We start from the raw sequence: 14,337 nt of genomic DNA, 5'->3' as shown, positions 1-14,337 counted from the left end.
ATTTTTGAGATTATTTTTCTCTTTAAGATTAATTCATAAAGGCCTCAATCAGATGATTTTTTTCTAGTAATCAGTAATCAGAAACATGCATAATTCTCAACAATTATATCAGATCACAGAATCCAAATATATATACAATTGCATGACAAGGTTGTAACTGAGCCTTCTTAGAGAAAAAGCGCAAAAAAAGTATCAAAGGGAAAGAAAAGATTGCATTCTGCAGGTCAGTTCTTTCTCTGGGCTCTACAGAATTGCTAAGGAATTTTCCTCATATTATTATTATTTTCATCCAAGGATCTCTAAACATTTTATGAAAGTGTGAATCTATATTAACAAGCTGAGTTTGTTTTAGAGTATTTAACTATCTCATAGGAAGCCTTCCATATGAAGTGATGGATTTTCATGATCAATGCCACATGTTTATCAGGGCAGTCTTCACTGTTTTATCCCATCAGAAATATTAATCTTTGATACAGTATGTTTTGTGTTCATGGATATTTAAATATGCTTATTTTTTTCTGTCAAAATTTATCTAAGAGCATCCTCTCAATAAAATAATCTTCTCTCCACCCATGAAATTATCTGAAAAGTCAAAAGGACTTTTTTTTTCTTAAAATTAAAATGAAAGCTACCTGGTTCTTTTAGAAAAAAGGTGAATAAAGAAATTCTGATTTTTCAAGATATTTGAACTCTTGAAAGATGATATATCTCTCATAGAAAACTTTAAGCAGCTGTACTCTAGTAAAGTTTTAAATTTGCAACAGTCATCCATAATGTATGGAGTGAAGGACACGTACTGAACTGATAGTGAGGAATTATCTATAAATGCAACAAGGAGTCTGGTGGCACCTTAAAGACACTTCTTCGGATGAGGTTTTAACTCACGAAAGCTTATGCCCAAATAAATCTGTTAGTCTTTAAGGTGCCACCAGACTCCTTGTTGTTTTTGTAGATACAGACTAACACGGCTACCCCCTGATACTATCTATAAATGGACATACAGAAGACAGGTTTTATATTGTATTTTCATCCAACATGTTACGTTCAAGGTAAATCAAAGCAAACCAGCATGAAACTGAACCATCAGTGCCATCTTAAAACAAGAATACATATTGTGATGTTTGTAAAAAGAATGCAGGATCTTTCATCCTGAGCTGACTGTTGTAAATCTGAAAGTTTATAGATATATCTCAAGATACTTTGTGATAAACAAATTCTTACTAATTGCTTTGTAAAAATAAATAGAAAAAGCAAAATCTTTTAAACTATTTTGCTACCATATCAGATAAATTCTTAATATTTGGGGGGGGTGGTAAATGTTCGCTCTTCATACAAGATATAGTATTAAAAGATTATCATCTTTCAGGCCTGAATTTGGATATGGAACCTTGGTCTGAATTTCCAGCTGCTTTCTATGACAGAAACCCCATGGGAGGCCAGTGGCTGTACTGTCAACTGCCATCCTGGAAATGGACATCTCCTTCAATGCAAAGGGATGTAGATTGCACCTTTCCGCTCCTGCAGTGATAAATCAAACCCATAGTGTATAAGCCAGAAAAATCAGTAATGTTTTTGTACACAATCTGAGATCCTGGTGGGAAACAGACTGGCTTTTCTTCTAGCACACCCTACCAAAAATAATAGAACTTCATTTGTATTCTTAACTCTGAGGTAATGGCTGCCATTCCATAATAAATGTGTATATGACTCTTGTTCTAGCCCTACCAACTTTCTCTCCCCAAGTCAAATTTTCCAGAGGTGGCTGCTATTTGTATTTCTAGGTGAAATTTTAAAAATTCATAATCTTGTGTTATTGTACAAGTTGATTTTTCCAGGTAATCTTCAAATGTTTGGGCCCTCAAAATTCTGTATAAAGCATCATTTGACAACACAAAAACTGTACGAAATGAACTGGTGGAAATGTTCATGAAAATGATTCTACCCGTTTAACCCAGCCCTATGTATAATGTACTAGAAATTAATCTCTCCATATAGATGCACAGAAAACTACTAAAACAAAACAACTTGATCATTACATTTTATACTTTTAAATACAGTACTTAAAGCTATATTCACATTATAGACAAACGGCCTGTAAAATTTTATTCATATAGTACACTAAATTTATTTGGGGTTATCCAGTTACATGGGGCAGTTCCCAGGGAACTGATTTTTTTCCCAAAGTGTAATTCATTCGGAAGGACTCCCTTGGTATATTAATGCTACTTAAACAGGACAGTCCATCCCATTAAATATGCTACTATCTCAACTCTGTATAGTATGTCACTGATTTTGTGAAGCTTCTATACTTTGCAGAAACTGAGGCAGCTGCACAGTTTTTTAATTGCATCCCTGTCTCTTAAGGGTTTACAATCTCCACGTTGATAACTACAAGGATTGTAAGCCGACAAGTATAGGAGCTCCTCAGCTGTTTTAGTTCATGCAGAGTTTGCAATGTCCATGATGTTCAGTCTCCACAAGGTCACTCACTTTTGGGCACTTACAGGAGCTGTGAAGAGGAAGAGCTTATAAGAGCTGCATGGGGGAGACTGAAGGTACTAGGAGGAGCTGTCAACAAGATAATTTGCAACACGCACTGTAGGAGAAGTGCAGAGCTTCTGCACTCCAGGGTAACTAAAGCAGCTGCAGAGCTTCTCATCTCCAAAGCATCATCCAAGTTCAAGAGGTGCTTAAATAAACTGCTCCCTTTCTGACTTCACCTCCAGTTGGAGGATTGAGGATCATCACCCAAAAGAAGCAGACATAGGGAAACCCACTTAATTAGGATATCAGGCCAACCTGATCAAGCAGTTTCGAATGTAATAGAAGGCATGCTTCAGTGTTGGCATGTAAAAAGCATCTGTCAACACTAGCATCTTTTATTTCTTTGCAATTCCGTAACTAAAAAAATGGTTTGAATCCATTTTTATATTTTATTGTGCAATTTGTGAATCAGTTTGCTTTTGAGAGGAGACCTTGTATGTCACATTTCAGCCTAGAATGAAAGTTTAGAGCCAAATTGCAAACCCTTATGAAAAATGGGTTTAGAGTAGAAATGCTGGCACAGCATATCCTGCTGTGGGCTGAATGGCACTGCTGTAATATTCTGGTTAAATTGGTAGCCCTTGTTCTTCTTCGAAGAGGGAGTGTGTTTTTATGTTTCTGCCTAAAGGTTGAAGGATTGGAAATGCCAGAAGCTAAAGAGCTCTGTTTATTCCTTGGCCAGGTACAGTTAGACAGCTGTAATGCAAGCTTTCTCTATACCCACCCTGCTATTGACCTCAGCCCTGACCTGCACAGACCACCCACCTTAGGGGTGAGCATTAGCTCAATTTTCATAGCATAATTGTTCAGTTCATATAGGGAGCCACTAGTATTTACTGCAAATACTATGAAAAACTGCACATTTTCCAAAATGTTTCTGTTCAGGCAAGCCCAGTGACTTTATGTCTGCAGAAAGCACAGCAACACGACTGATTGGGCGATACAAACACAAGTGACTAAGTGAGCAGAGATAACATCACAAGGTGTGCAACACCCCTTAATGCAGAAATCCTGAGGGCAAGTTGCTTAGAAACCATTGTATGAGTAAATACAGTCACAAAATATCACCATATTTAGATTATTTTGTGATTACTTAGATCTGTTTTGGGATCTATGGGCTTCTAACTATTATAAGAGTGATTAAAAACTGCAAGTTTTCAGGGACAGATCCTCGTCTGATGTAAATTGAAAGTCAGTGGAGCTATGACATTTTATATCAAATGAGGATCTGCCCCTCAGGCTCTTAAAAGCTTTACTTCCAATTGAAATCTTATGAATGAACCTGGACTATAACACAAAGAAATTAAAGTTTGAAATATAACACTGAACATTTTTCATTCGGGAACTTTTCCGGGTGGTCTATTGAGTAGACATTTGTTTTAAATTGTTATGTCTTCGTGCGTATACTTTAAAATGTCAGTAATTAGTATTTCATTCTCTTTTATACAAAAAAATGTAATGCATTGAGATAGATATAAAATATCTGCAAAGGAATATTTAAAATAATGTAAAATTCCATCTCATTCATTAGTCATGAAGTTCTGTCTAGCTCGATCAATGCTGCAGAGATTGCAGAGTAGAGAATGCTGTCCCTAACCAGCCTAAAATCACAGTTCCTCAGTCTGACAAAATCTGGATGTAAGGCCCAGAATTAGTCTTTTGTAAATCTAGGCCTGTGTTTCTCTGTTCCCTTTTAGAGCTAAGGGCTTGTATGGAGTTATTCAGGAACAGCTAACCCAATGGGGCAAGCTAAACAGGAACAAGCCACTCTAATTCCAAAATGAGTGTTCACACATGGAATTATTCAGCAATAGCTGTTCTTGAATAACTCAACTTGTAGACAAGCTCTCAGTGGAGGAAAAGCTATCAACATGAAGACAACATCTCTATCAGAAATAATTCTACAGGCAATAGAAGCAACTCAAAAGAAATGGTAAAATTTGGGGTATGTCTCTGAACATTTTACATGTACTTTCTTTTGACATCTCATGCTAATGCCTGTTGAATGCATATTAAATTCTGTAAAGATAACATTCAAAGTAACATACAATGGATTGTATACAGAAGTGCATTCTTGATTTGAAATTCCAAATGATGAAAACCAATATGTAGTGCTGAGAAAGAAACAGCCGATCCAAAACAGAAGGGTCTGCTCCTACACCAATTGAGGTTGATGAGAGTTTTGTTGTTGCATTCAATTAGAGCAAGATTGGGCACAAGATGTTGCACTTTGATGCTCCGTGAAAACTCTTATTTCTTTCTTCAGTTGGACACATACAAAAAAAGTCAAAATGTGTGTTGTGGGCTTGTTTGTTTTTTATAGAAGTGTTGAAGTACAACTGTAGTCATGGTGTCATGAGTCCGGAGAACCAGATTCTCAGCTGCGTTCAATGCATGCTAAGTGCTTTGCTGGATCAGAGCCAGCATGCTCAGCACCTTGCTGGATTAAGTTCTAAATGGAGGGCACAGCTGAGGAGGCTATGCCAGCAAGGGATTTCCCCCACACATGGGAAATTCTGAGTTGAACAGTTAAGCTGGCTTCAAGCTGCCATAACAGTGCAAGTGGATTGCATCAGTGCCTAGAATCTGGGCCTAGGAGTCTTCCTGTGTAAAGACTGATTTTAAAATGAGTAAAGAATTCAGGGTTTGGTATAATGCTGTTTTCCAATAACATTGTTGAAACAGCACTATGACATTGGATACATTGTTTTCTTTCTTTCCTTTTTCTTTCATCATCAATCACTTAAAAATGCTTTATACCAATTACCAGACCGAACCTTTTTCAATACAGAGTTAGAGCAGTGGTGGGCAACCTGCAGCCCGCATGCAGCCCATCAGGGTAATCTGGTTGTGGGCCATGAGACATTTTGCTGACATTGACCGTCCGCAGGCACGGCCCCCCCACAACTCCCAGTGGCTGTGGTTCGCCACCCTGATGGGCTGCATGCAGCCCGCAAGCCGCAGGTTGCCCACCACTGAGTTAGGGTCATATATATATATATATCATTTAAACATTTCAAAATATCAAAAGAATACTGTATTTGAATATTAGAAATGAAATATTTGAAAGTTTACGAATTCATAGATAATGTTTGACACACATCATTAACTTCACACTTGAATCTCCATATATAGACAACATAAAAAAATTAGAATCTGAAACCTATAAAATAACCCTTCCATAATTTTAATTATCCACATCCACAATCAATATAATTATCAACAAGCAACCTTAATACATTAACTCATATACATATATTCCATATATAAATTGTAAAAATCAATGTCTTGCAATTATTAATAATATAATCATTATAGAAAACACCAGTGAAAATAGAGCTCCTTGTTTAAAATAATTAGAAATAGCACAATAATATAAAATCTTTGACTTGTGTAACTAAGTGTTATGCATTTAGAAAATATAACAACTTAGATGTATAACACTGTAAGAAAACACAAAATCAGTTTGTCTTAAATGCTGTTAATTATAGCAAATGAAAGGTTGCTGATACAAAATATTAGTACTAAATAATCTTTTTAAGAAAAAGGTTGCACATCATTTTATATCTTAATTGCACGAGCAATGGAGAGTATATCTTAGTAATTTTAAACCTTGGTGTTCATAGTGCAAGGCTGCCATATTTAAACTGATATACACATTTTACAATGCAATCCATCTGGTTCAGTAGAGAATTTATTCATTTATTTAGTACAGAATCAAAACCATTAGGCATTAATTATTTTAGTCAGTGTAGATTACAGGAGCAACGTTGTATTTTTTCAGTCAAACTTGAATTAGCAGCTGAGGACTTCTCACTGGCTGACTTGGCTCATCACCAGAAGCCAGACTATTACAATGAGTTTTAAGTACCAACACAAGGCTCAGAGCTAATGAATAATAAAGAAATGTGCATGTTGTTCTTTGTCACCAAGTGTTACCAAATCCCCCCAGATACCTATACAGGGCTAAGCTATGGAGCAACAGCATTTTATGAATCCACTAGCATACATTAATTCTACAGGATTTTAAAATTGAATGAAAGAAAACTTCAGGCAGTATCGATCATTAATTACAGGGTGGATAAAGATCAAGTTCTCTGTCATTAAATTGCTTCTACAGAACCACAGCACTGTGCCGACATCAGCACCATTAAAAGCAGTGAGCCCAGTTAGGAGACATGTTTCTTGATGCATGTACCTAAAGTGACAAGATTCTGTCTGTAAAGCTAGCACATCATTCATATTGCCTTCACTTCTTGTTTTTTCTGTCTATCACCAGATCCTGGAACCTCCAGTGCTCAAAATGGGGCAAATCTTTAGCTGATATAAACTGTCATACCCTCATTGACTTCAGTGAAGCTGTGACAGTTTACACTAGCTAAGAAGTTGCTCCCAGTTTTGTAGCGCTATATATATTATAGCCTTCTTATTTTACATGTAGTAAATCTGTCCAGATATTACTACCATCTTTAGAGTAAGATGCTTCCAGCTGCTGATTTACTCCCTTTCAAAAATAAGCTTTCACAGCTGTGACTCAGGAGAGTCTACAGCTTTTCAAGCAGCACTACATCTTACGTTTCTCACATGACATCATGGTTGTTGGCTTCTGTTACAATCAACAGAAGGTATTCTTCATTGAGGAATTTAGGCCTCATCCAGGTGGCCTAGAGGGTGAAGAACTTAATTCGCCCTTCACCAAGACAAAGATAACACCTTGGCTAAAATGGAGGAGACAGGAGATTCAGCCAGATTTCTGGGTTTGACTGAACCAATTAATAAGTCCCAAGTGGAGCTACCATACTATCAGTTGCATTAGAGACATTTTCCCTGTTGTCCTTAGCAGTGACAAAATATAAAGGGCATCTACAAATGAGCAACTTTGGCTCCTGCTACCTGGACTCATGTCATGCATAATTTGAGGTTTAACCAGAAAGAGCATGGAACTAATTCCCATTGTTCCTTCTAGTTGTCATTAGCTCCCCTTGTAAAACCATTAGCCAGTTTCCTCCATGTCTGACATTCCAACATGTCATGTTAATATGACCTTGAATTTATGGAAGCGAGACTGGCAATGCCCTTCAATATGAATTTGTTTCTCATCCCAACCAACTTCTCACACAAAGTCTGCTTTTCAGGAACCCTTCTCACAAGTTTCTGTTAGGACATATTTCCTAATCTTTATCAATAGAGTCTGTTACAATGAATCACAGAGGCCAGGATTTCTTTTCCCATTATCTTTTTATTCTAAAATATTCCAGAAGCTTCTTGCCCATTCTAGACTTTGGAAGTTTGAACAGATTTCCAAACAGATCATATTCTTTCAATCATTTCAATGTCAGAATCCTTTCCCTTTTCCCTGAACTCTGATTTGATGTTATTGGCCTTTGAGATTCTTGCTTCCACACATTAATTCAGAAATCACAAAGGAAGTATCTTTACTCTCTGGTGATGTAGGTTTTTACCAAAAGCCTGTCCACGGTAGCTACAGATTTATCCATACTTAAAATGATGATTCATGTGAATCATGACACAATCCCAGTAGTGATACAGACATGCCTGTATATTTTTCTGGGTCTATTGAGTACAATGGAGAAATCTTCATTCATTTTAGCATCTTACTTCCATAGTGACAGCCCTCTACCCACAGCAACAGCATCATCCCCAGAAAAGCATTTTCAGGGTATTCAAAGAAGAGATGAGCATTCAGTGTCAAGATTGGCACCAGGATTACAAGCAAAAGAGGCAGATGTGAATCAAGGAAGAAGATAGAGATGTGTCTGAGGATGCTTCTCTTGCCTAGAAGAGCACTTCTCTCTTTGATATGTTTAGCTTATTTGCGTATTCAATTTTGTGAGTCATTCATCTGGCATTGGCAGTTTCCCTTCCTCTAATCTGAAGTAAGAGTGCAGCTAATGCTAGAAAGTTTAGAAACTATTTTACACTAGCTTCAATACAGCCTAAGAGCAACTTGTGTGTAGGACTGAGCTATTCTTAGACTTTCCATTAGCCATTCACTTATAAGGCGAAACAAATTATCTAGAGAACTCTCTTTCAAGTCTATGAAGTGGGACCAATATGAGGGTCTAACTCAGCGATGGGCATGCTTGCTAGGGCCAGCCGGAGATTAATCTATTTGCATTGAGATCAACAACAAATGGTACTGGTTTTGTGCTAAGGTAGGCGGAAGCTAAAGAGCACTATTGGATTCCTTCTTGCTGACTGGAAAATTTATTTCCTCATCCACCAAGTACTTTTCAGTTGAGACAAGAATGAGGCCACCTGTGGCTCTGGCTTGTGTTGCCTGCATTTGCTGCTCAGATCTTCTAATATCCTTTTCCAATGGGTTAGGTAGTGCAGCCTCCTGATTCTAATTTTTTTTTCCTGACACTGGTTTCTGAGTGCCATCCTTATCAATAACCTGTTCTTCTGTGTTTTTCTTTAGGCTCCATAATTCTTCTGGGACAACAATTTCACAAAAGAATAGATGTTTAGGATGCGCTCATTTTTTATATTAAGATAAAGTCTTTCAATCATTTCTGGTGCCTCTTTGTTATTCCTGGAGAAAAGTCCATAGGAGATTTGATCTTGATATTTGATCATTCACATGGATTACTAAGTGTGTTGCATTTTCTATCAAAAGGCTCACTTGTATGTACCATATAAGAAAGACTCAAGTAGTTCTCTGCCAGCCATCCCCCATCAATTTTGTTAAATATACACTCATCACTATTGTCATAGCATTCTTCTTTCTGGGCAAGGACAGATGGGTGGCATTATTACTGTAGAACATCAGTACTTTTGCAAAGGTTCATTTTCTACAAAAGAGCACTGGTGATGCCTCTGTAACATTCCAAGCTTCAGGCAGCCTGAGACGCAAAAGATCAGACCCAAAGATTTAATTTGATAAAACAGGCACTAATCAAGGAGTCAATGAGCCATCTCATTACTTTGTTTACTTTATAATGTATTAGTTATATTGAAAATATTTTTGTTTTTGCCAGTGAATCATCATAAGACCTTATCTATACATAATAATTAATAATAATATCTTTATATAGTTAGTTAAGTAGTCCTTTGCTATAAGGTTTCTCTCTTTAAGTTCATATACACTGAATTCCATTTAGGAATTACTTCATTTTTATCCATTAGGACACATTCTACACATACATTTTGCACGCATTGTAATTGTTAGAGGTTTCAAATGGCATTCATTGGAAATGGAAGGTGGAGAAATATAATCTTATAACAATCTGCCTAATAAAGGATGCAGTATTGTATTTTAATGTTCATCAATAATGCTGGAATATTGTTTCCTCAGTTATTATTTATGGTTCTAATGCATGTTTGTGTATACCATCGGGCTTTTATGATTGTTTCACTGCATGCATTAATTAAAAATATATTCTTAGGAGAACAACAGTAGTCTCTTTAGTTGAATTTTACATATTTTATGGAAATGTGTTTATTGTATCTCTTTATGCAGGTTTGTGTTCCAGATGAATATAATGCAACATTGGGAAGAAGTGCAAATAAGCAAGTATTTGAAGGTTTAACAACTGGACTTCTCAGAATCATTGCTGTGGTCTTTGGGTGTCTGATCTCCAGTCTACCAGATGTAAACAATCAGCCCACTGCACCTAAAATAATACAGGAAGTGAAAAACAAGCCCTCAAAAGTTGAGGCCTTTAACAGCAGGGTTCAGGACCTGATCAGGTAAAAAATTATGAAATATTTTTAAACTTTTTTTTTTTATTTTAGTCAAAGAAAATTGCAAAGAACTAGCAATGGTAATAAGCTCCTCTGAACCTAACTCAATAAGACTAACACCTATGTATGGTTCAGAAGACCACTCAAAGGCGCTATATATATATATATGTGTGTGTGTATATATATATATATGTTTTCAAGCAAAAATGCTCTTTCAGAAAAATATGGGACAAATTCTGCCCTCAAATATACATGTAAACTGAAGTCCATAGAGATTTGTGCATTTATCTAAGTGAAAAATTTGGCCCTGTGATTGTCCAACTTTCTCTTCTGATGTTGAGAAGTTCTCCAACCGCAAAATACCTCCTTATTGGCACAGGAGTAAGTAAAATTTACTGCAATAATATCACTGTCAATAAACATAGAATAAAGGCAACTAATGTACAGAAAGTCAGAACAAGTTTTCATGGAGAGTATAAAACATTCTCCAAATTATGCTAAACCTCTTTTTGAAAAATGCTACTATTTGCTCTTAATTGCTGCTCTTGATTATTGTTTCTAAATGTTAACTACTTGCTATAGTACAGAAAGAAAGTTAGTGGCAGGACTTTCCATAGCTTTCATTCATGCATGAATTATTCTTGTATTTGCTAGTAATTTACATTATGCACTTTACCATTTGTCTTTTATTCTCTGTAGAAATTTATGTCTCTCAGTGATGTCTGAAATATCTTCATTTTCCTTTTTCTTTTTTTTTTTTTTTAATCATGTCGGCTTAACGCACCTCACAGGATCAGTCCGCTAGTTTGTTTAACTGTGTTGGATTAACATCGCCAAAATTCTGCCTTTGTATATGCATGTTTCCTTTGTGTCAGTGGGAATCCTTGTATTATTTGGTTGGTTGATCTTTCTGTCCTTTTTTCTTAAATAAAGGTGACCAGAATTTTGCACAGTAAAAGTTCCTCTAGACAATCCATAGTTAGCAACTCTGTATATGGATCCTTACATTATTTTTATATAATATTTGTTGATTCCCAACAGTATACAAAGCACAACATAAAGACAGTCCCTGGCTTTAAGAGTTTACAGTATAAAAACAGACACAGATAAGACAGTAGGAGACTTAGAGATCAATAGTGTTGCTTTTGTTTTTTAATATACAATGTGATTTGCCTTTCTTTTACTGGGCAAAAGCACTGTATTCCCATATTTATTTCTTTTAATACTGAATATACAACCATTACAGGTATAATACATTGTTCTTCCTTTTTGTTCTGTCGTCACTTCATATTTATCTACATTTACTTTCAAAAGTTCCTTATTCATCCACACACACACAGTCTATCCATGTTATTCTGAACTATGCTGCCCTTCTTCTTTCTATTGATTCACACATTCTTACTTAGTATTATTAGCAAGTTTCATCACAATGCTATATGTTCTTTCTTCTAAGTCATTAAATAAAGTGTCCTAATTAGTCCTAATATTAATCCTTGTTGCACTGAATTACTCAACTCCTTCCATCTTGGGTAGTCATTATTCCCAATTTCTTCTCTTTGATATCTAAGGAATTCTTTACTTACTCAGGACACTCCCTTAGTGAACTTTATCAGATTAGCCTTTGGTATGTTACTGTATAAAAAGCTGTCTTAGGACCCACTCCTGCCAGGTGGCAAGCACTCTCAGTTCTCACTGATTTCAGTGGGAGTCGAGGACAGATAAGATTGGACCTTAATAATTAGATATCATTGGAGTAAGCTACGGACATTATTTAATTCCGTTTTACTTTTTCAAGTCTATGAGGTATGTCAAGGGTGATCATCTTTTTGAAAATCCATGCTGATTATTGACTAGCCTCAATTAAATCATAATATTCTTGATGTCGCGCTAGGTAGTCCCTGGTTATTGGTTTCATTATGTCCCCCTCGGGTCTATACTTTTCTAGATCTTCATAAATCTCTTCTCAGATCATAGTGTTACATTAGCCTCCTCCAAGTTCAGTACCTCTTATGTTTCCATAGAGGTTTCAGATCAATTTGCTAATGGGAATCCTATCTCTTTCTCTTTTGGAATAGACCCTGTGTGGTCCTAGATTTTAGCAGTCTACAGATCTTCTAATTTCATGGTCTCTTCTTCTGCTGAGACCCTGATTTCTTCTTCTATTTTTTTTCTCCCTTGGGGAATTTATCTGTTCTGAGCATCTGTCTTTTAACCTTTTTTGTGAGCACATGAGGCAAAGGATACATTTAATTTTTCAGTAAGGCCTACCTCTTCAGTTAATAAATTACCTTTTTCATCTCACAGAGCCTGTCTGTCTCCACCACTGACCTCTTGTCCCTTATGCACTTGAAAAAATTGTGATTTATCTTAACCTCTTCATATGGAATTTTGTTTTCATTCTCCTCTTCAATATTTTTTCAATTTTAGTACACTTTACTTTAATGTGTGTTTGTTGCAGACTTTCTCTTTGCCTTGCATTTTATATAATACTTCATAATATAACTCTTTCTTACCCTTAATTACTCTTTGCACTTCTTTGTTCATCTCCACTGACCTTTTTTACTCCTAGTATATTTATTGGCACACACAACATTTGGGTCCACAATAATTTACCTTTCTGCACTTTCCTTTTGCTTTTTGTTTCCTTGCCCTCAGTTGTTTTATCCTATTTAATTTCAGTAATTGTTTCTCCTTTTTCTCATAATGCCATGTGCTAAAACACAAATATATACATATTTACATATTTACATATACGTGTGTTGGGGGAGGATAGGTATAAATATACACACACAAACCATATTTTAGGAACGGTTGGTAGCACCATCTATTATTATTAAGGTTGCCTGACACATCCCAATATAAGACCCTGCTTTAAATTGCTTATAACTGTGCCATACTTGCAATTTGGGTTGCAATTTTCCATACCAGGTATCTGTCACATGCTGAATTGTGTTGGAAAATTTCAGCCCAAATGGTTCAGCCATTTCCAAGGAAGTGGTATGGAGAAAATATGTTGTTTTGACCATGCTAAAATATTCTGGCAACCTTTTCTTTTGGGAAGGTCTGGTGCCCCCTTCCTTTGGTGTAGCAACTTGAAATTTGGCAGATGGGCAACCTTTGAAAAATTGTAGCTTGCCCATGCTCTATAGCAGCTTGCTAGAACTTTGCAGCTTAATTCTCTGAACATTCTTTCTGCACTGGGCATGCTCCAGCCTGAGGCAACAGGAGGCTGAGCAGGAGGTTCCCTGTAGTTGCCACTTTGGGCTGCTGGGGGCTGTGCCAGAGCTGGGCACCAGAACAAAGAGTAGGAGGGCCTGTCTCTCCTGTACTCTTAAAGCCCCCTCTACTGATGGGCAGGAAGAGAGGAGAAAGCTGCCTGAATGGAAATCAAAGGGGACAAGAGCCAGACCTGGGGGATTCTAGCATTTTAAAGCTTTTGAGCACTTGACTTTGAAACCTTAATAATGTTTTTTCAACGTACTTTGTGTGTTACATACATGCGCACACACACACACTCACTATAGTTTATATGAATGACCCCGTTTTTAATTTCAATTCAGTCCTACTGCCATATATCACTATCAAAGGCATATGATGTTTTCTCATCTTTACATCAGTGATTTTGTTCTTTATATTTCTCAGAATGAAGCGGAATTGCTTGCTTGCTTTCCTTTTACATTTTAGGAACATAGAATTTTTTATGTCAAATCAGGCCATTGATCTGTTTAATCAGAAATCTTATCTCCTGCAATAGTTAATCCCTCAGGATGCAAAGGAAGCCATAGAAATAAAAAATGCACCTACTTACTTGTGCAATGCTTAACATAAGGGGGCAAATTCCTTTGACTCCTGTAGATCTTTTCTCACCCTAAAGGATGAGAATTGATTGTCATTATGTTAGCCTACATAGCTACAAATGATGTTAATACTTATGTAATTATCCAGCCCTTTATAAAATCCAGCCACAGTGTTTAACTCAATGACCTTCTGTGACACTGAATTCCACAGGTTGATTATACACAGTCTGTACTAGTTTTTACTTTTGTTGATTCTGTTCAAAGATTTTATAGACTAAATCACTCAGGT

The 14,337-nt window shown here is 36.4% G+C and overlaps 1 protein-coding gene across 9 annotated transcripts in view; it reads left to right on the top strand.

Annotated features, from left to right (window-relative positions):
• The window catches only part of SCAPER (S-phase cyclin A associated protein in the ER), a 524,758-nt gene that overhangs the window by 441,163 nt on the left and 69,258 nt on the right, over nucleotides 1–14,337 (top strand). For all 9 annotated transcript variants that reach the window (XM_065558411.1, XM_065558415.1, XM_065558414.1 and 6 more), the window contains one exon: nucleotides 10,028–10,257. In XM_065558411.1, the coding sequence (XP_065414483.1) occupies nucleotides 10,028–10,257 (230 nt within the window). The remainder of the gene's footprint in view (nucleotides 1–10,027; nucleotides 10,258–14,337) is intronic.

This window comes from Chrysemys picta, chromosome 10 (assembly GCF_011386835.1).
Source record: "Chrysemys picta bellii isolate R12L10 chromosome 10, ASM1138683v2, whole genome shotgun sequence".
Lineage (NCBI taxonomy): Eukaryota > Metazoa > Chordata > Testudines > Emydidae > Chrysemys > Chrysemys picta.
Note: the sequence above shows the minus strand (reverse complement) of the source record. Positions and strands in the feature narration are given on the sequence as shown.